This window comes from Eretmochelys imbricata, chromosome 17 (assembly GCF_965152235.1).
Source record: "Eretmochelys imbricata isolate rEreImb1 chromosome 17, rEreImb1.hap1, whole genome shotgun sequence".
Taxonomy (NCBI): domain Eukaryota; kingdom Metazoa; phylum Chordata; order Testudines; family Cheloniidae; genus Eretmochelys; species Eretmochelys imbricata.
The window spans coordinates 1142290-1163669 of record NC_135588.1 but is presented as its reverse complement, the minus strand read 5'-3'; the positions used below and the strand labels follow the sequence as shown (position 1 = coordinate 1163669).

At 49.1% G+C, this 21380-nt stretch overlaps 2 protein-coding genes across 3 annotated transcripts; one reads left to right on the top strand and one right to left on the bottom strand.

The window, feature by feature from the left end:
- Nucleotides 1-6661: 6661 nt before the first annotated feature.
- VMA12 (vacuolar ATPase assembly factor VMA12) lies at nucleotides 6662-10911 on the bottom strand. The gene is made up of 6 exons (XM_077836891.1): nucleotides 10648-10911; nucleotides 8868-8941; nucleotides 8604-8693; nucleotides 8050-8092; nucleotides 7276-7388; nucleotides 6662-7092 (listed from the first exon to the last, which is right to left on the bottom strand). The coding sequence occupies exons 1-6, from the start codon at nucleotides 10835-10837 to the stop codon at nucleotides 6997-6999; spliced, it is 606 nt and encodes a 201-aa protein (XP_077693017.1). The 5' UTR covers nucleotides 10838-10911; the 3' UTR covers nucleotides 6662-6996.
- A 67-nt stretch (nucleotides 10912-10978) lies between these two features.
- On the top strand, nucleotides 10979-20228 carry POLDIP2 (DNA polymerase delta interacting protein 2). Of its 2 annotated transcripts, none has more exons than XM_077836889.1 (11): nucleotides 10979-11194; nucleotides 11311-11392; nucleotides 12520-12617; nucleotides 13506-13602; nucleotides 14102-14177; nucleotides 14877-14984; nucleotides 15266-15402; nucleotides 16679-16705; nucleotides 16915-17040; nucleotides 18079-18158; nucleotides 19758-20228. In XM_077836889.1, the coding sequence occupies exons 1-11, from the start codon at nucleotides 11040-11042 to the stop codon at nucleotides 19870-19872; spliced, it is 1101 nt and encodes a 366-aa protein (XP_077693015.1). In that variant the 5' UTR covers nucleotides 10979-11039; the 3' UTR covers nucleotides 19873-20228. The 2 variants fall into 2 exon arrangements, with proteins under 2 accessions (XP_077693015.1, XP_077693016.1); XM_077836890.1 differs by having other exon boundaries at nucleotides 11000-11086.
- The last annotated feature ends 1152 nt before the right edge of the window (nucleotides 20229-21380 follow it).

Here is a 21380-nt window from a genome sequence, read left to right as displayed (position 1 = left end):
ACTGGGGTGGTTCGTCCCGCCCCTGCGAAGGGACTGTAGCTCAGGGAGTTTGTTTTTTCTCCTTGTGGATTGTCTCAGCTTACCCTGGGAGGGGGGAGAATTGGGCTCAGCAGGAGAGCTAAACCGCTCCACCAGTGGAGAAACTGGGGCACCAGCTGCGTCTGATGCTAACAAGGTAAGTGCACCTCTGCAGTGGGACAGATGTAAGCAGGAGGATATCTCACCCTGAAGGCCGGTTTTACTTACAGTGGACTTAGGCAAAGAGGGAGTGAGAAGCTGGGTGACTCTTACCTAGGCCAGTACAAGAGGGAGTCAAACTCCTATGAGATCCCACCCTGCAGCATTCACTCTGCCTCTGCACAGAAATAGGTCACACATGCCTTTTATTTTATACAAGCAGGGCTCATTTGTCTTGACTGGACTGGGTGAGGATCCAAGCAGCTGGAGCACCCACAATCCCAACCAGAGAGATGCAAACAGCTGCCCAAGGAGTGCTTAGAGGCAAACACAGTGTTACCGTCACCCCAGAGCCAGCATTTACAATGACAGCATTTGTTACTATTGCTGGGCATGGCAGACACCCACGGGCTTGGATTTTAACAAGCGTGCCCTTTCGCTGTTGATGGTTCCTGGTTCCTGGGGTTGAGGTCGCTCAGCTTGGTCCCCACTGTGGTGGTGGAATGGATTGACAAAGAAAGGGAGCAGCTAGTCTCTGTCCCTGCGGCACAGGCTGCGTTACCCCCCCCCTCCACTGCCACGAAGTGGGGCTGAACAGAGCCCCCAGGCCTCCAGAGGTGCGGGGATCTCAGAGATTCCAAGGCCAGAAGGGACCATTGGGATCATGAAAACTGACCCCCTGGATAGCACGGGCCAGAGAACTGCCCAAAATAATTCCGAGTGTGGAGCTGTTAGAAAAACATCAAGCCTTGAGTTAAAGATTGTCAGTGATGGAGACTCCCCTATGCCCCTTGGAGGGGACGCAAGGCCTGGGTTGGTTGATCACAGGATAACTATGAGCTGTCAGCGTGACACAGCTGTGAAAAAGGCTAATGCAGACCTAGGATTTATCAGGCGAGGTATTTCCAGTAGAGACAGGGAAGTGTTATTGTCATTATACAAGGCACTGGTGAGACCTCTTCTGGAACACTGTGTGCAATTCTGGCCTCCCATAGTTAAGAAAGATGAATTCAAACTGGAAGAGGTGCAGCAAAGGGCTTCTAGCATGATCTGGGGAATGGAAAACCTACTTTGAGAGGAGACTCAAGGAGCTTGGCTTGTTTAGCCTAACCAAACGAAGGCTGAGGGGAGATACGACTGCTCTCTTTAAGTACATCAGATGGATAAATACCAGGGAGGGAGAGGAGTTATCTAAGTTAAGTGCCAATGTGGACGCAAGAACACATGGATATAAACTGGCCATCAACAAATTTAGGCTTGAAATTAGACAAAGGTTTCTAACCATCAGAGTAGTAAAGTTCTGGAACAGCCTTCCAAGGGGAGTAGTGGGGGCAAAAACCCTAACTGGCTTCAAGTCTGAGCTTGATACGTTTATGGAGAGGGTGGTCTGATGGGACTGTTTACAATGGCACGTGGCCCATCTAGGAGTTCTAGTAGCAAATATCCCCCATGGCCAGAGATGGGACACTGCATGGGGAGGGCTCCAAGTTACTACAGAGAATTCTTTCCCAGGTGTCTTGCTGACATGCTCAGGGTCTAAGTGTTCACCATACTTGAGGGTGGGAAGGAATTTTCACCCAGGTCAGGTTAGCAGAGACCCTGGGGGTGGGGGGATTTTACCTTCCTCTGTAGCATGGGGCACTGGTCACTTGCTGGTTTGAACTAGAGTAAATGTTGGATTCTCTGTAACTTGAACTCTTTAAATCATGATTTGACAATGACAGTAACTTGGTCAGGGGTCTGTTACAGGAGTGGGTGGGTGAGGTTCTGTGGCCTGTGATGTGCAGGTCAGACTAGATGATCACGATGGTCCCTTCTCGCCTTAAAGTCTGAGTCTAAGTTGTTCCAATGGTTAATTACTCTCACAATTAAAAATGTACACCTTATTTCCAGTATGGATTTGTCTCACTTCAACTTCCAATGATTGGATCGGGTTAGAACTTTCTCTGCCAGATTGAAGAGCCCATTAATAAATATTTGTTCCCTATGTAGATACTTACAGACTGTGATCACCTCTTAACCTTCTCTTTGTTAATCTCAATAAATCGAGCTCTTTCAGTCTATCACTAAAAAGCAGGATTTCTAATCCTTTAATCATTCTTGTGGCTCTTCTCTGACCCCTCTCCAATCTATCAACATCCTTCTCGCATTGCGGGCATCAGAACTGGACACAGGATTCCAGCAGCCGTTACACCAGTGCCATACAGAGGTAAAATAACCTCTCTGATCTTATTTAAGGTTCCCCTGTTTGTACATCCCAGGATCTCATTAGCTCCTTTAGTCTCAGCATCACAGTGGGAGCTCACGTTCAGCTGAGTATCCACCATGACCCCCACGACTCCCAAATCCTTTCGAGAGTCACTGCTCTTGGGATAGAGTCCCCCAGCCCATAAGGATGGCCCACAGTGTTTGTTCCCACATGTGTAAATTTACATTTAGCCTCATTAAAATACACAGTTTGCTTGCGCCCAGTTTACCAAGCGATCTAGATCAGTCTGAATCAGTGACTTGTCGTCTTCGTTATTTACCACTCCCCCATGTGACTCTGGGGTTTCACCCAGACCAGTATGGGGTTGTGTCTCTGCCTGCCCTGTAACCCCGGGTGCATCTGTGCTGTGCAGGTTTGACTCAGAGCCCTGACACCAGCAGCATGTTCACAGCACAGTGGCCTCGGTCATTCCTTGCAGGGCGACACCAACAGTCCTTCGTGTTCGGAGTCGTCCCAAAATGGCTCCATTGCAGCATCCGGTCCCTCTCGCTGGACCCAACCGAAGTTAAATTTGCTGCCTCCAATGAGACAAAGGGCCCTCCAGCCTGGTGGTTCCGCTGAAGATCCACACTTCACTTCAGTGGCCAGCCCTGGGATGGCTTTGTAATAACACAAGGACAAAGTTATTAACAAAGAAGGTAGGTTTAAGAGAGAAGAATAGAAGACACAGGTTGGTTACAAGTAAAACACACTTTCTAGTGACTAAAACTGAATGTTAGCAATTTACAATCTTTGTCTAAGCAGGTTTCTCACCACAGTGAATTCCCAGACACTGTAAGCCCCTTGGCTGAAGGATCCCCCTTTCTCAGATTGAGAGCTTTGGCCTCTTGTGTCCCCACCGTGATAGATGCCAAAATGGCTTCGTTTCTGCTTATATTTTTCAAAATCTATCCTCTGTTTCAAGAGCAAGGAAGGCTTCCTGGGGGTGCAGGCTCCACCCCAATCATGACAGTTAATCATTCTCTCTTCCCGCCCCCTCCTTTATCTTGATGGCTTTGTTTACCTTTTATGAAGATGTATTTTTAATTGTCCTCTGAGGTTTTACCTGTCTCAATTCACATTGGAGAGACAGGAAAATAGGTGAAACAACATTCCTTAATCTAGGACAGGCCAATGAGTCAGACCAATGATCCATCTAGCCCAGTAGTCTGTGTCTGACAGTGGCCAGTGCCAGATGCTTCAGATGGAAGGAGCAGAACAGGGCAATTTTGAGGGATCCTTTCCCTGCTCTCCAGACCTAGCGCCTAGCGGTTTATAGGGGGTTGTGTCCCTGCCCATTTTGGCTAATGGCCATTAATAGACTGATCCTTCATGAACTTATCTAATTCTTATACTTTTGGCCTTCACAACATCCCCTGGCAATGAGTTCCACAGGTTGACTGTGCGTTGTGTGAAGAAGTACTTCCTTTTGTTTTAAACCTGCTGCCTGTTAATTTCATTGGGTGATCCTGGTTCTTGTGTTATGTAAAGGAGTAAATAACACATCCTTATTCACTTTCTCCACACCAGTCATGATTTTATACACCTCTATCACATTCCCTCCCCCGTTAGTCGTCTCTTTTCTAAGATGAACATTCCTAGTCTTTTTAATCTCTCCTCATTTGGAAGTTGTTCCATACCCCAGCGTGACGCAGTAGGGAGTGGGGGAGTGTTGACCTGGGAATGTGGCAGGGGAGTTTCACTGGGGATGGGATACCTGAGAGCCCGTAACCTGAGCCAGGAGGGGGTGGGGGGAGGTAACACCTCTGCCTGGGAAACTGGACAAAGGCTGCAGGAGAGAGCCTGCTGGCGGGGTTTTGTTTTCAGTTTGGTGCTGGGTGGTGGAACACAGGGAACCCCAGGGCTGCGGTCTAAGTTCCCTGTGCCCCAGAAGGATTTGACTGAGGGGTCCTGGTTGTACCCACAAGCTCTATTTTAGACTGTGTTCCTATTGTCCAATAAACCTTCTGGTTTACTGGCTGGCTGAGAGTCACGGTGAATCCCTGGAAGAGGGGTGCAGGACCCGGACTCCCCCACACTTCGTGACACCTAGTCATTTGTGTTGCCCTGCTCTGTCCATTTGCCAATTAATGTAACTTGAGAGGGGGCAACCAGAACTGCATGGATTATTTACGGTGTGGGAGTACCACAGATTTATATAGTGGCATTGTGATATTTTATTATCTACTCCTTTCCTAATGGTTTCTAACATTGTTCGCTTTTGTGTCTGCTGCTGCACCTTGACAAGATGTTTTTAGAGAACTATCCCCAATGAATCCAAGATCTTTCTTAAGTGGTAATAGGTAATTTAAACCCCATTTTATATGCATAGTTGGGACGAATTTTTCTAATGTGCATTACTTTGCATTTATCAACATTGAATTTCATCTGCCATTTTGTGGCCCAGTCACCCAGTTTAGTTAGATCCCTTTGTATCTCTTCACAGTCTGCTTTGGACTTAACAATCTTGAGTAGTTCAATGTCGTCTGCAAATGTTTCCAACTCACTGTTCACCCAGTTTTCCACATCACTTACAAATGTGCTGACAAGCCCTGGTCCCAGCGTAGATTCATGGGGATCCCATGATTTACCTTTTTCCATTGTGAAAACTAAGCATTTATTCCTACTCTTTCTTTCCTATTTTTGAACCAGTTACTGATCCATGAGAGGTCTTTCCCTCTTGTCCAATCACTGTTTAGTTTGCTTAAGAGCCTTTGGTGAGGGACCTTGTCAAAGGTTTTCTGAAAGTCCACGTACATTATTACCTTTAGCAGCCAAATATTGTTTGATGAGATTAGTTAGTTTGACAGCATCTGTTTTCCATAAACCCATGATGATTTGTATTAATTACATTACCTTCCTTTAATTCTTGATTAATCAAGTCCTGTATCACTGGCTCCATTATCTTTCCTGGGATCAGTGTCAGGCTGACAGGCCTATAATGACCCAGGTCATTCCGCTTGCCTTTTTTTAAAATTGGCACAATATTAGCTTGCTTCCAGTCTCCTGGAACTTCCCCAGTGCTCCAGGACTTACTGAGAACCAGCATTTAGTGGTCCAGGAATCTCTTTAAAAATCTTGGTTGCAAGTTATCTGAGCCTGCTGATTTAAAAATGCCTAACTTCACTAGCTTCTGTTAACATCCTCCAGAGACACTAGTGGACTGGAATTATCACCATATGATGAGACTGTATAATCTGTCCTCCTTAAATACAGAACAGAAATATTTATTGAACACTTCTGCCTTTTCTGATTACTGATGATTCTACCATTTCCAGCTAGTAATGGACCAATACCATTGTCACGATTGCTTTTGTTCCTAATACATTTTTAAAACTCCTTCTTAATTCTGCTGGCTATAGATTTCCTCGTGTCCATTTGCTTCCCTTATACATTTTCTACAATTCCCAACTTGTGACTTGTCCCTATCCACTTCCGCCTTTCTTTCATTTGTTACACATTTATTTTTTATAACTGCCTTCCTTTCCCCGCTAAACAAAGTCAGTTTAACAAGTACATCCTTCTTCCTTGCTTGCATCTTTTTGGGCATCTAGTAAGGTGTTCTTAAATGTTTCCCAATTATCACTTACATTTTTCTGCTTAAATCATCCCTCCCAGCTTATTTGGCTCACTTGTTTTTGGCTTTGTGAAACTGGCCTTATTAAAGTAGCACATGTATCTATATTACTGGTCTAGACTTTATTTGGACTGCACATAAGTCATAATCACTTGTACCTAAGCTATCATTAATTTTTAGTTCTGTGGTCAGTTTCTCTATTAGACTTCATCTTAACCGATAAAGAATTCCCTGTATTGGCTGCAACACCTTTTGAGTTAGGAAATTTCCCAGTATGGGAGGAACAGTGTGGGATGTTCTCCTGGGGAGAACATTCTCCTCATTCTCCTGGGGAGCAGCTGTCTGCATGGGGGAGAAAATACACCACCATGAGCACAGGGCCTGGGTCAGGCACCCACTGCTTCAGTCAAGAGCAGGCAGTGCTCATGCCCTGTATAAACTCTGCTCTACCCTAAAACAGCCTGGCTAGTGCACCATGCAGGAATGTGAAGAGCATTAAAGAAACCAAGTGTAACGGCTTCTGCAGAAGTGATGGAGCAGGGTTTGGGATACAGAGGGCAGAGACACACCCAGGCTGCCCAGGAACACAGTGCAGGCATTTCACATGCAGCATCTCCACCCTAGGAATCTGCCTTGGGGCAGGAGGAAGGTCATTCTAATGCACACAGAATCCATTTATTTTGAACAAGGGACAGCAACTTCAGAGCTAGAAGATGAGGCAGCAATAAGCCCCCCACTCCCCCCTGTGCCTTTCATGGATTTGAAACATCCCACGGCTGCTGACTCTTCTGTTCCATGCCACAAGGTCCCCATTCAGTGCATCTGGTGATTCGTTTCAAACACGGCTGGGGTAAGGAACATGGTGTGAGGAAACTGCAGTAGGCACAGGGACCCAATGGACCAAAGCCAAACACACCTGTCGACAAATTAATAACCCATAGGGCAGGAAAAGTCCTGCAGGGTAAGGATCCCAGTCTAAGTGAAAGCCTCCTGACTACAGTCCTCCAAGCTCCCCTTCCATGGTCCGCACCATCACGTACAGTTCAGCCAAGCCCACCACTGAGGCCACGATCACAGCCGACAGCACACGCTGGGGGGACAAGAAGAAATAAGGGAGGTTTAAGTGACGCTGCTGAAGCATTCCAATCAGCCTCCCGTTCTCAGTGGAAATGGCATTCCTGACCTTTCCATCCAATGTGCTCTGAACACACCAAAGGAGGCTCAGGACAGAAAAAACAAACATGGAAACTGTGAAGTCCCAGCTCACACTCACCGCTGCCATTTCTGTGAAGATGTACTGGCTGCCCAGGTATGTGCAGGCAAATGCAGCCACCACTGTGACAATGAAGTTGAATATGGTGATGACCACGGCTTTCATGGACCTAACTGCCGATGGAAGGGAGGGAGGAGAGATGTCAGCAAAAGCATTTGCAGGTAAAAGCTGTTTGTCATTAGCATGCAATGTAAGAGGGCTTGGGGTAAGCTATAGTACCTCTAACTGAACCTGCCAGTACCTTCCCTATTGTTAAGATAGAAAAATACTCAAGAATAAATACACCTGGTAGCTTGTGAAAAAACTTGTTTCTTTTGAAGAAGCAATTTCTATATAAAACACTAACAAATTCACCCTCTGCCTGCATTGCTGGGCCCGCAAACTGCAGCAGGGGGACAGCATAAGCCGGAGAGACGCAAGCTGGAAACAGGAAGTTTCACTGGGCAGGCTATCTAGGTCACAGCTGGCAGACATCTCTTCTTTAGGCACCAAGGTCTCCCCTTCTGATCCAAACTCCCAACCCTGAGGCTTTTCAAAGTCCTTCAAACTCTGACATGCTGTATAATCGTCCCCCGTAGTTATTTAATGTATAAATAGGGACTGTCCCTTATTTCAAATTAAACCCATCTAGTGAAACACAGCCTGCTAGGCAGAGAGGGGTGGGGCTGTTCTGTCTTTGAGGATGAGTAGATGGCAATTGATTTAATTCTCACAATTGGCTTTCTGCTTGCTGGGCATACGCTGTCTGTTTCTTCCTATGTTGATACAACTCACCTTGCCTTCCCAAGTCAGCCAGAGCCCCGTACCGGTTCAGTTCCTAAGAGGAGAAGAACAGGGTTATAAAAACCTTATTCCACCCTAGGTGTCAATTCTATAGTGGAGACAATTCCAGTAGAGCATCCTGCACTGCTTCCCCACTGAGACTAGAACTATATTTGATCAACAGGCTTGTGGGTACCACCCTGATGGCTCAGGTTCCCTTGTTACAATACAGATTTGGCAGCCCTGTTTGAGGGGGAAGGCTTCCAGCACCTCTCTGTTTCTCCCTTCAGAGGCCTCGTGCTGCACTAATCCTCACTCTTGGTGAGGAACTTTGGAGCCAACAATGATACTCTTGGATAGGCCACTCGGGGTCCTGGGAAAGCGATAGGAGATGCTCTGCTTTTGCCTCTGAGCTAGCAAACCAAAGAGCCTGGGACCGCAAATTCATCTCTGGGCAGTGCCACCAACGAGCTGTGCTAACATTTATGGTGGTTCCACAGGGTATGGTGGAGAACAGACTGTCCAGGTTTATTTTGATCTTGTATCTTCCCTGCCTTTCTTCAGACCTGGCAGTTGATGTTTCTTGTTATCCGCTTGTATTCTTCATTGGCTAGCTTAGCCTTTATCTTCTCCAGACGGGCCACCAGCTCTGGGTTCTAAAGACAATTAATAAACAAGAGAAACTGTAATGAGAACTGAGGTGCCATTAGTTTATTCTGTACATTTCTTGGCCCATGAAAAACATCTAGTTTTAGCGTCCCTAGCTAAGAGATGGAAACAGTGTACCAACCATAGCTGTAACTAGCATTTATCCCATGCTTGTTACATACCCTTGGAGGTTTCTCTACTTCGGGGAGATAGATCTCGCTGCCTTCCAGTAGCTCATGGAGATACACAGGAGAACCTACAACACAAAGAGTTCCTATAAATGCTTTCAGTTTAGAAATGTAGGCAAAGCAGTGAAATGTAACATCCAGGTCATTCTCTGGATCTCTAGCTGTTAACGTCAAGGATGCAACATGGAAATGTCTCCAAGACATTAGGTGTGTGTGCGTGTGAAACAGAGTTTAAAAACAACAGCTATTTTTAAACAAAACTGTTTTCATTAAGTTAATGAGAATATAAAAATCCTGACCATTCCAGGTAACAGCATCCGCTTAGTACATGAGTACTAGAGCAAAACTAGCCAGGCTAGGTTCACAGTTCCAGGGTGAATGAAAGGCAAGTAGCATTATAACTAGATTTCAAATTAGATTTGAGATCAGTTTGAGCAATGAAGATGTTAACAAGGTAAGTGAGGAAATATTGTAAAGTGAGGGGTTTTATTTTGACTGTTTAACTTGAATTTTTACACCTTACTGTAATTTTCATTCAGCTAATTCTGAGAGAACGCTTTTTGTGGATAAAATTAACTGTTGCTTTAAAGTACAACCTTTGTGAAGTCTATCATCTGAGATGGAGCCCTAAACAGTTTAGAGGAGTTAGAGATAAATACTATGCACTTGTCTAACACCTACCAGCTAAAAATTTCAATGCATTTTAAAAACAAAAACTTAGGCCACCTAATACCCTGTGAAGTTAGTATTATCCTCATTTTGCAGATGAGGAAACTAAGGGATAGATATTAAGTGATTTGCCCAAAGTGGCAGAGCCATGAAAAAAGCCCAATTTGTGCCTTAAATTCTAAGGCCTGTGCCTTAATTATACAGCCATCCTTCCTGCAATAAGGAAAGAAAAACATCAGAGGTATAGACATAATGAGGAGGCTGACATACAAAAAGGGGGCTCTGGAGGCAGAAGTTGGAGAGAAGTCAGCACCAATGCTGGCCACACTGTCTGAAGGGGCAGAGGTCGATGGTTCTAGACAAGAGAAGGGAGTTAGAGACAAAAAGATCCATTTGGGCAGGTGACTCAAAATCCATGGAGGTTTTTACAGACAAGAATGGATGGCAACTTGGAACTGGGGCCTGAAGTAACGGGGAGCAATCTGAAGATAGTACAGTGGGGTCATGTTTCTCTGTACATGTGAGAAAGGGAGCAGCAGCATTTTGCTGGAGAGCTGGGACTTGGGGCGACCACAGAGAAGCAAGGGATAACAGAGGTGATGGGAACCAGGAGAAGGATTTTAGCTGAGGCAGATCAAGGCTGTGGCACTCTCAGGAGATGAAAGACAGGGTCAGTTCTAGGGTTCCATTACTGGAGGGGCAAGTAGGTATTTTGGGAGCCCTGGATGTTATTTTAAAAACAAACAACCTTCCAGGAGTCCAGGGGCTAATTAAACCCCTAGAAAATCTTAGATTTTAAGAGTTTGCTAAGGCAAAATTTGGCTGCAGTGTCAGCTTGTAGATTTATAATGCGAGGATGTATAATTTGTAAGAGGGGTGAAGCTACCGATCTGCCGCTGTTCCGCTGCTTCGCAGTGGATAACTTCGTGCATGTTTTGGCCTTGCGGACAATAACTTGGGGCCCCCTAGAAGATCTTTGGGGGAAGTAAGGGTACCCCTCGTGGTCCCCAGCGCCAGCCCTGGCTGCGGGCTCCGCCAGGAGAGTTCACGGCCGAGCCACAGCCCAGCGGACGCTCAGCCTCAGGCCCCGGCCGGCGCCTCTCACCCGCCTGGCGCAGGGCGCCCTGCAGCTTCCGGAGCAGGCTGAAGGGGACGAGCGGGCCGCGCCCGGCGGCCTGGGCCCCCAAAGCGGCCTGCAGCTCCGCCCGCAGCTCGCGGGGAAGCCGCCCGAGCTCCCCGCTGGCGGAGGCCGCCGCCCGCACCAGCCGCTCCCCCGCCACTATGGAGGACGCCATCTTGGACAGGCCGGGGGTCACATGATCGCCGGCCGGCTCCCCAGGCCTCTCCGGCCCCGCCCGGAGCGCGGCCCCCGCGCGCCGCGCGCACAGGGCGCTGGGAAGGCAGACGTTGCCGACCAGGCGGGTTCCCCGCGCGCGCTGCATTGTGGGCCGGGGGTGGTGTCCGAGCGGGGCCCTGCCGTTGTCGCCGGCGGGCGGGATGTCGGGCGGCGCGGCGCGGCGCTCCCTAGCAACGGCTCTGAGCAGGTGCCGGGCCCTGCCGCTCAGGGAGGCCCCGAGCCGCGGCCTCCGGGCGCTGTGTGCGGGGGGCCCCGGGGCCCTGCAGCCGCCCCCGCGCCGCCACCTCTCGTCCCGGTGAGGCCGGGGCCGGGGCCGAGGGGGTGAGGCCGGGGCCGGGGCCGGGGCCGGGCCGGGAGGCTCCGCGGGCGCTGCCCCGCCCGGCCTGAGCTCGCTGTGGCGTTTTTCCGCAGGAACCGGGCGGAGGGCAAAGTGCTGGAGCCCGTGGGCGTGTTCGAGGTGCCGAAGCCGCACGGCAAATACGAGACGGGCCAGGTGGGTGTCCCCGAGCGACCGGCCCCGGCCCTGGCCCCGGCCCCGGCCACGGCGCTAGAGCCGCGGCGGGGACACGTTTCGGCCCGAGGGCCCCATCTGGGCACAGAAAGTGCTCAGGAAACTGGGGTGGGGCCAGAAACGAGGCGTTCAGGGAGTGGGGCGCGGGCTCCGGCTGGGGAGGAGGGGTTTGGGGGGGAGGAGGGTGCTTCAGGCTGGGATTGAGGGGTTTGGAGGGCGGGAGGGGGATCAGGGCAGGGGGTTGGGGCGTAGGGAGGGGCTCGGGGTGCAGGCTCCGGGCGGTGCTCACCTCAGACGGCTCCCGGAAGCAGCGGCATGACCCTTCTCCAGCTCCTACGCGGCGGCACGGCCAGGGAGCTCTGCGCGCTGCCCCATCCACATGTATCGCCCCCACAGCTCCCCTTGCCTTACCAGAGGGGGGCCATGCCGCGGTTTCTGGGAGCTGCATGGAGCGGCCCCCGACCCTGCTCCCCAGCTGGAGCACCAGACCCCACTTGCCAGCTGGAGATCGAGGGCCAACTTAAAATGGCCATAGTTTGTCCACTCCTGCTCTAGAAGGTGAAATGATTGTTAGCACCGGTTGTTTTGCTCTGCTCATATCCCAAGTATCGTCTCCTTTCAGCAGCGAGGGAGAGAGTTACTGGAGGTCTGAAATAACTGCTAGACCTGTCATCTCTATGCTGAGGTCTCACAAATCTTTCTCCAGTCCTGACTGACCTCACTCCATCCAAGCCCACAGGTCTGCCTGTGTCTCCCACATCTCCTGGGTGTTTAGTTGTCAATTTAAACTTAATGTGGCCAAAGCTGCATTCCCAGTTCTCTCTCATCCCAAGCCTTCTCCATTCCCTCGTTCTTCATCACCACTCTCCTCTCTGTCACCAGATCCATAAAATGGAGCATGTCTTGGATTCTTTCTTCTCCCCTGCCCCATCAATCCAGGTTCTGTCCAAATCTTGCTACTTCTCTCTGCATAATAATAATAATAAAATGCTGCCTCTTTATTGGTGTGAGGTTGTTAGCCATTTCCTTTTTTTTTTTTTTTTTTAAATGGGTTTTAATCTCTTGGCTGTGATTTGCACAGGACTGAAGTTTATGATTCCCCCTTTCAGCTGTTTCTTCACAGTGTGTTTGGATACCGAGGAATAGTCCTGTTTCCTTGGCAAGCCAGGTTGTATGATCGGGATGTTACTTCTCCTGTTCCAGAAAAGTAAGGATTTACATTTCTTCATTTGCTCCCATGCAGCTGTTCTATTTAAGTCTTTTACTGTTCTTCCTGGTCCGGGTCACTGAGGTTTTAAGAAAGAGTGAGGCAAAGCCTCAGTGACTTTTGTGTGAGCACCAAAGTAGGAGAGATCGGCTCATAATAGTCTAAATTAATATCAAAATAGTTTCTCTTAAGTTAAAAGATGGGAGGAAGGTTTCAGGGAATGGTGTGTGTGCTTTAGAAAACAAATGGGTGTGGAATTGCATGTTAAGGAAAGAAATTCCTGTGGATTTAGGTGTAGGTTCCTGTATAGGTTCCTAGTGATTTCAACTGGTTGGCCTTGGCTCCAGATTTGGCAAGCTAGGTTCAGTTCAGCCTTCTCAGCGATGGACACTCATTGTCTTTCACCTTCCACTCCATGCAGCTAATGAACCCCGCAAATGATTCTTGTGGGACATGGATAGGACTGAGGGGTGAACATATTGCTTTCACTCCACCCTTATTTTCAATAACCCAGATGGGAAGACTGACTGAATAGTGAGACACGTCTCCGTCTCTGTAAATGGGGGCTATGATGCCACCGACGTGGATTTTTTTTTTTGCATCTCGCATCATTTATTGCTGTATGTGTGGGTGGTGTGAATCTTGCATTGACTGAAATGGAGTGATTGGAGATCCTGAATGTATTCAGAACCTCCTTTTCTTTTAAGAATGAACTTGTTGCTGGTAGCAACTGTTTGTACTTTATCCACACTATCAGAGACGCAACTTGATGTATGACAAAACTTCCTCCCACTCTCTGTGTCAACTTGCTGCTGGTGGGTGTAATCATATTAGTAGGGTGTAGGCTAATGAAGGGAGCTCTTGTGTTCAGAATTTGTCTCTGTTTAGGAGTGAGAGTGCAGCTGGTCATGGATCCAAAGAAGTCAAAGGCAAAACTCATACCTACTACCAGGTGCTAATAGATGCTCGGGATTGCCCACATATAGTAAGTGTCTGATAACCTTGTTCTTGACACCCAAAGATCTCTCTCTTCTGTTAACTCCTTAGACGCAGACAGCAGCTGTAATGGAAGACTGGGAGGGCGCTGTTAATGTTTTTCTTCCATGGTGGGAATGTTTGGAACAGGGGTGACTGAGTGACTGGTTCTGTTTTACCAGGTCATCATTCTGCTAAGAAAGATCATCAGAAATGTTTAACCATTACTCTTCTGAGTAGGTCCAATTTCTTTTGCCTAGGTTAACTTCTTGCCCATGCTGGAGTATGGGTTCTGTGATGTTTGTATAACACAGGCAATAGGTAGCAACAAAATTTCTTTTTAGTTGGTGTTTGAATTGTGATTTCCTCTAGGAGATGAAAACAAGAGAAATGTTTGTTCTGAGCTGAACTGGTTATATAAAATAAATGTACAACCTTGAGAGAAGAATAAAACGGCTGTCCGCACACAGTGTTGTCCATTCGAAGTGCTAAATCCCCCTTATTTTCAGTCTCAGAGGTCACAGACGGAAGCAGTGACGTTCTTGGCGAATCATGACGACAGTCGAGCCCTCTATGCCATACCAGGTGAGTAAATGGCTGTTCTTAAGCTTTCTGGAGAGTGCAAATTCTCATGAGATCTGGCTAGAAGGACCGTGAGAGGTACCATGGCTAGCATAGTCTAGTATCGGCAGTACTAGATCTACCCCTGGAATGTCTTGTCCTAGGTGCAGTTTGTCGCCTCTTGGAGAACAGTAGAGTGACTGACATGCACAGCTCTGTTCTTCAGATATGTGGAAGAGGTGTGTTCAACTGGAGTCAGTGGCTAGGCGAGTGAGGGAACCTTGACTGTTGCTCACATACTTTGAGCTGTTGACCCCAAACCCCACTTTCTCTACTTAGCAGTAGATGTACGCCCTGCATTCCTTTCTCCCCCTTTAGTTCTAGGGCTGCTGGATCTCTGTTTCTCCTTCTGTTGTGTTCTCTACCTGAAGTCCTGGTGTGATAGTATAAACACTTCTGCAGCCACTAGTGGCTCAAGAAGAGCATTGGCTTTATGTGGGGAGAAGTATGTATCCCTTTTGAAGAAGGTAGTAAAGCAAGACTTGAAGAATTATTGCCAGGGAGTGTCCTGTAGGTTGAGGATAGTTTTGCTAGTTTAGATTTCCTCTGCCAGGCCCTCTTTCTTTACTGCTCATTAGTGTAATTTATTGCCCTGCTGAGATGCCTCCTGTGAAGCTCCCTTTGCTGATGGCATTTAATGGCTGATGTGGGCTTCTTCTCTAGGTCTAGACTACGTAAGCCATGAAGACATCCTTCCCTACAGCTCCACTGATCAGGTGCCAATTCAGCATGAGCTCTTTGAGAGGTTTCTTATGTACGACCAGACAAAAGGTAACTGCATGCCCCTCGAGCCTTGCCCTAGAGAAAGCCTCTACAGAGCCATGTGCTGCTATAAGGCACCTTCATAAGGAAAGAGAGACATCTGCAGCTCATTGTCTTAGGTGCAATGCATTGCCCATGCTGCGGTGAGTGAGAGGCTTTGTTCTAGCAGAAACATCCTTAGACAGACCTCTGTAACCATGTAAAAGCTGCTGCTCTGTCTGAGAGGTGGGAGTTCAGAAGCTTATCTGTAGCCACTTTGATAAACTGTCCTCTCTTTCCACTCCCTACAGTTCCGCCTTTTGTAGCGAGGGACACGCTGTGTGCGTGGCAGGAAAAGAATCATCCCTGGTTAGAGCTGTCTGATGTGCACCGAGAAACCACCGAGAATATCCGAGTCACCGTCATCCCCTTCTACATGGGCATGAGGGTAGGTCTGGGTCTTACCTAGCGTGGCCACCATTGTAACTCTCTCCAACCCATTTAAAACACCCCCGTCCTTTCCAAGTCCTGCTGCAGCATCTTGCTTTCGTTCTGCAACCTGGCTTCTTGTTCTAGTTGCATCCTCACTTATCATTATTCCCAGTGGCCGTGAACATGGAAACATGAGACTGAATGGTTATGGGGAACATCCCCGTCTAGGCTCTGCTAGTTGTTCGTTGAGTTCTGTGAAATGCCTTGGGCTGTTCTGGGAGAGGTGCTACTAAAGGGCAGGTGAGAATTTTCACAAATGCCTGTATCGTTAACACTCCCTGCTGTTAGTAATAGATGTAAAATGGCACCGGCACAATCAGTGCCGCAGTGAGTTACACTTAGTCTTCCCCCTGGGGTTTGACACTCCGCTCTGGTCTACACTGGGTGGGGAATCGATGTAAGGTACACAACTTCAGCTACGAGAATAGCGTAGCTGAAGTTGACGTACCTAGATCGACTTACCGTGGTGTCTTCACGGTGGTGAGTCGACTGCTGCCACTCCCCCGTCGACTCTGCTGCACTGGAGTTCCGGAGTCGACGGAAGAGCGCTCGGGGATCGATTTATTTATTTATAGACTAGACGCGATAAATCAACCCCGATATCCAGCGGTAGTGTAGACCCACCCTCAGACTACTTTGCCTTCTCCCTGGGGCTGAGGAGAGTTCCCTGATTAAAGCTTTCTGGATTCAGCTGACACCCTGTACTTCCTAAAATTGATTAGGACCTGGCTGCTCGGGGTTCAGGAAGCACAATAACGAAGTTTGTGTATTAGCCAGCTGTCTCCTGGGGTGGAGAGCTGGGTATTTACACATATAGGTCAGTTTCAAAATAAACAGTGCCTCTAGGACCAGTAGGATTGTAAGGCAGCCTTGGACCACAACACGGGCAGGCCCTGATGAAAGCTAAGCTTCTGTAGAGCCGAACTGGTATGTATCCCATCTGCTAACCAACAGCATGTGGATTGGGCATCCTCTAACAGCATATAGGGTATAATGAACGTGGGTACCCACAACTGGTCAGTTCTCCAGTCACTGGTGGATCCCTGGAGCTCGTCTGTCTGAGTTACATAGATGCTCAGGCCAGTTCTACCCTGGGAATGAGGGACTAACTCATGGGTGAATTTGGAGAGTGCCTCAGTCTGTGCTGCCCTATGTCAGTCTGGCACTGCCAAGTCAGAGTGTTGGTGCTGAGCTGAGGAGCATCAACTAAACTAGTTTATTTCTCTTGACAGGAAGCCCAGAATTCCCATGTCTATTGGGTAAGTGCCTTGTGCTTCTGTAAAACAGCCTAAGGAGGGCGTTTATTTGCTGCGGGGTGCTGGAAGCCCCACCATGGCTATGGTCAGATTTATCATGATGGGTTCTGAGGGAGGGTGGCTCTTTGCTTGTGGCATCAGCAAGTGGACCTGATACCTGGCCTATTGGCAGCTGGCTCCAGCTCCTCATGACTTGTCTCTCACCTCTCTAGTGGCGTTACTGTATCCGCTTGGAGAACCTTGACAATGAGGTGGTACAACTGCGAGAACGGCACTGGAGGATATTTAGTTTGTCTGGCACCCTGGAAACTGTCCGGGGCCGAGGAGTTGTGGGAAGGGTACGTATTGCCTGATATCTGTCCTCAGACATAGCCTCCATTTGGGGCACTCGCCCTGGGTCGATTGATCAGTATGTGGCTTAATGGGCACTTCCAGTAGGTGTGCGTGGTGAAAGAGTCATGTGTACAGTTCCTTGCAGATTCTGTTACTCCTGAGGGAATTCTGCACCGAAAAAGTCTGCAAATTTTATTTGTCAATAAATAAATAAAGCTCCAGCATGGCAGTGGGGAGCACAAGCCACTGGCTGCATTGAAGTGGGAGATCACCCTGAAGCCCACACCACTAGTTCCAGCATGTATGCCTCACTCCCACATTCCCCTGCCCTATTCCACCCCCCCTTCTATCCCCACTACCTCTTCCCCTTACCCCCCGCCCCGCCTTACCCAGCCCCACCGTGAGCACTCGCTGTTGCACAGAAGGGGAGCACGACTGGCACTAGGACCCAGGAGGTGGTGTTCAGCTGCAGAGTCAGCAGAGCCGCAGCCTCCTTCAGCTGGGCAGCTCTGCGCTTGCAGAAATGGGGCGGGCGGGAGGGCAGGGGCATGTAACCCTGTGTGCCCCCCCATGCCCCGCTTCTGTTTGGGGGCAGTTCTGCCCAAAACTGCGCCGATGGTGGTTCCCCTTCCCCCCATGGCCTCCCTTTGGTTCCCTGCTGTTTTCCATCTGCCAGAGGCGGTGGGGGCTTTATGCAGGCGCGCAGTCCTGCAGAATTGCCCCAGGAGTACTCTGTGCGGGAAGGAGCACAGCAGAAAGTGCAAGTCTGGTCAGCAGAGAGTTGTTCTAGTTCACTCAGTCTTCCAATCATCTGACTGGGGTGGGGGGACTGAAATACGGTGTCATGCTGGTGCTACTTATTAGGTGTAGCCTTTATTATGGGGGTGGTGATGGCAAGAAGTGGAAGAGGAACAATTGCTAAGCAGCATTTTGAAGCCTGAGGAGCTCTGTTGATTTTGTTGCAAAGCAAATCTGCTAATGGCGGGCTGTGGAGAAATCTATGGGGATCTGTCTGATACAGTGGGGTCTCTGTGTGTCCTCAGGAGCCAGTCTTATCCAAAGAGCAGCCAGCATTTCAGTACAGCAGCCATGTCTCACTGCAGGCATCCAGTGGTCACATGTGGTAAGAAACCTTCACTATTGTGGTAATGCAGAGTTCCCAGTTGGAGATTAGGACCCCCCTGGGACAGTCTGTGTCCCAGAGAGCTCACAGTCTGGTGTTCTGACAGGAATTAACAGCTGGGCGGTGTGGACAAGGCAACTAAAGGTGGGTGCACATGTGCATAAACTAGGCTGTAGTGATAGTCCCATATTGACTCCAGGAACCCCTGCTGCTCATGAGCCTTGGCAGAGGCTCCAAACTGGTTCCTCCTCCTCCTCAAGTTTCTCCCTTGCGAAGGAGCTGGGCCCTTTCCACATTTATCTTCTTATATGCTCCACTCCCCAGCATGTTCCCTCTTGAGTACCAGAGGCAGGTCTGTATTGGCCACACAGCTCTTGTGCCCTAGGGCCTTCACTAGCATTTTCTCCAGTGGGTTCTGCTAAAGGAAGTGCAGTAACTTTCTCCCAGAGTCTGAAATTCAGTTCCCAATGGCCTGACGCTTGGGATTGTTCCCGGTTTATGCAGTCCCATGTACTGCAGTAGCATTGAAAGCTAACCACTCCTTCATTAAATCCCTAAGTGTGCACTTGTGATGTGGATGCTCAATGCCCTACCAGGAGAGGTGTCACACGACACCTCTCTTCCCCACCTTTGAGCATACCTTTCTCAGAAGCTGGGGGCTGCTTTGCAAACATTTTTATCTGAGCTGGAATATGTACTACAGCAGATCTGCCCCTTCAGGGTGAGCTCTTGCTAACTCAGGCTTTCACCGTGCATGGTTGGGTGTTCCTGACTAGTTGAATGACAGCTCCCCGGGCGTACAATGCAGCTCATTGTAGTGCTCTCCCTTCCCAAACAGTCTGAAAGGAAAGACGGGCTCCAGAGCTAGAAAGCCATTCCAGTAAAGGGGGAGGAAGGGGCTGGAATCCCCAAATCGCCAATCCACATGGCTTCCTTTCTAGTAGATGGTCTTCTCGGGTGATGAAGAATCCAACTCGGAACTATTGTTTTACTTCTCAAGACGCCTCCCTGTTAGGTCACATCCTGCATTACACAAGGCAGTTTGCTTTCCTGAGACAGTGGGAGACCTGCTGGGGAGTTGATTTGTCTAACTTGTGTATGGAAATGTGTGTTCAATGCTTAATCTTCCCCTTGTGAAATCGTGAAGCAGAAACTTCAGCTTCCAAACTACCTGTGATTGACCTTTAAGGACTGATCCCAGGTTGCTGAGCCATCGGGGCTTCTGCTGGTAAATAAGAATGTGAATTTGACCTATTTGCAAACTAAACTCAGATGGCCTAACCTAGCCTATCTCCGGCCTGGACTGAGGAAAGCATTGTCCGAGCTATCTGGGGGTGGCCTTCAGCCTCTTCCCCTCTATCTCCCCGTGGGGTGCCTTGTATTACAGCATGGTCTGCTCTGTGCTGGGCTAACCGCCTTGTCATAAGTGAGTCACATGGCCCAGAGATGCTTTCCTGTTGGTGGGAAGATCCTGCAAAGGCAGGCCCCGGTAACAGCAGAGTGCAGAAAGTCCCTTTTCCCCCGGAGCTGCCATTCCATTGCTGTAAGAGGGCGTGGTGATGCATTGGTCTCAGTCTGGTCTCTGACTTTGTTTTGCAGGGGTACTTTTCGGTTTGAGAGGCCTGATGGCTCCCACTTTGATGTCCGAATCCCTCCCTTCTCATTGGAAAGCAATAAAGATGAGAAGACGCCTCCCTCTGGCCTTCACTGGTAGAGCAGTCTAAGCACGGTACCCCAGGAGAAGTCGTGCATTGCAGACCTCTGCTTCCCACCCTGCTGCAGCCAGGGATATGGAACTTTTCAATATTTTAAACCATTTTGTTTTAACCATTGCTAAAGGGGCGTTTTTGAACTTTAACACTGACTCTTTCAGGCTATTTGCAAGCATCATAAGCTGTATTAGTGGATCCTTTCTTCCCCCTGGTGCTGGCTGGTGCCCAAGCTTGGGGGGTTTAGAACTGTGCTGCTGTGGAAGATGGGCCCACTCAGCCGGGCTGGGCCCTTTCCAAATGTGTTTGAATTCTCTGGGATGTGAGGTTTCTCTTTAATAAACTGGCCCTTCTAGTTGTAGCCCATCATCCTTTGTACACCAAGGCATTGGTCTCACGGCCAGCTTGCCCCAGTCTGTGCAAAGCTCCATCAGCCCAAACCTCTGTGCCTGAGGAGGAGTGAGCTGGCTGTGTCATGTCAGTAAGGTGCTGCCACCCTTGGAATGCAAACGCTTCACTGGGTTTAGCAAACGCCTGCTGGAGAAGCTTGTTAGCCAGTGCGTGGAGTGCACCATTTGGAGCAGTGTTGCTTGCCAGGCTCTGCCCTGAATTGCTGCCAATGGGTGCTAACCAAATGGGTGCAAAGGGTGAACAGCATTGAGCCCTAAATCCAGCTGTTTCTGGGTGGGGATAATGATCAGGGCGGGTCCGTGCACAGGGAAATCGGAGCAGTAGTTTTCAGACACTGCTGAGACCTGGAGTGCCGAGTTGCAGTCAGATAACAAGAAGTCTTCCCTCCTTGCACCCTTGCCAATGGGAAACCTGCATGAGCAGAAAGTGTGTATGTAGCCCCCCTTCCCCCCCCCATCAGGTGATGGTTTGAGTTCGGCCATGCCCCCAGACGTTCCCTCTCCTCTGCTGTCCCTCTCTCTGTGGAGTCTGAAGAGCAGTATAAATAACCTCCCTAGACGGAATAGGAGAGACTCGCTCTGCACCCGCAGATGAATAGGTACGTGTGCGGTGGATAGACAGAAACACACACAATTTAAATAGCAGTGGTTACCTGGCATCGATCCCTTCATCTCCTCGTTTCCCTGGCACTGAATGTGGAACCTGCAACCTGTGTAGTGCTTAGAGAGTTAAAAGATTAAAGCTGTGGGGGTTGTCTTTGCTATGGCTATAACTGATAAGGGGATTGCTCTGGGTGTCGACTGTTCCCCCATGTCAGTGTGGGCGTGGGAAGCTGGCTTCATCCTTCTTATCCCTATTGCTAAATTCGGCTAGGAGGGAGCAAGGGCCTGAGTGTTGGGAACAGCCTTTCTGCAATACGCACAGCTTACAGTGCCGAGAGCCTTGCTCTTTGACGTAACTGCCCAGTCTAGAGATGAGTAGCAGCTGCCCTGCTTTGGCCTTGGGTTGCTGACTTCTACGTGGCAGGCAGGCAGGTTCTTCCTGCCGGTTTTTCCAGCCACATCTCTTATGAGCCTGTGTTTCTGGGTGCCAGTGCACCTGA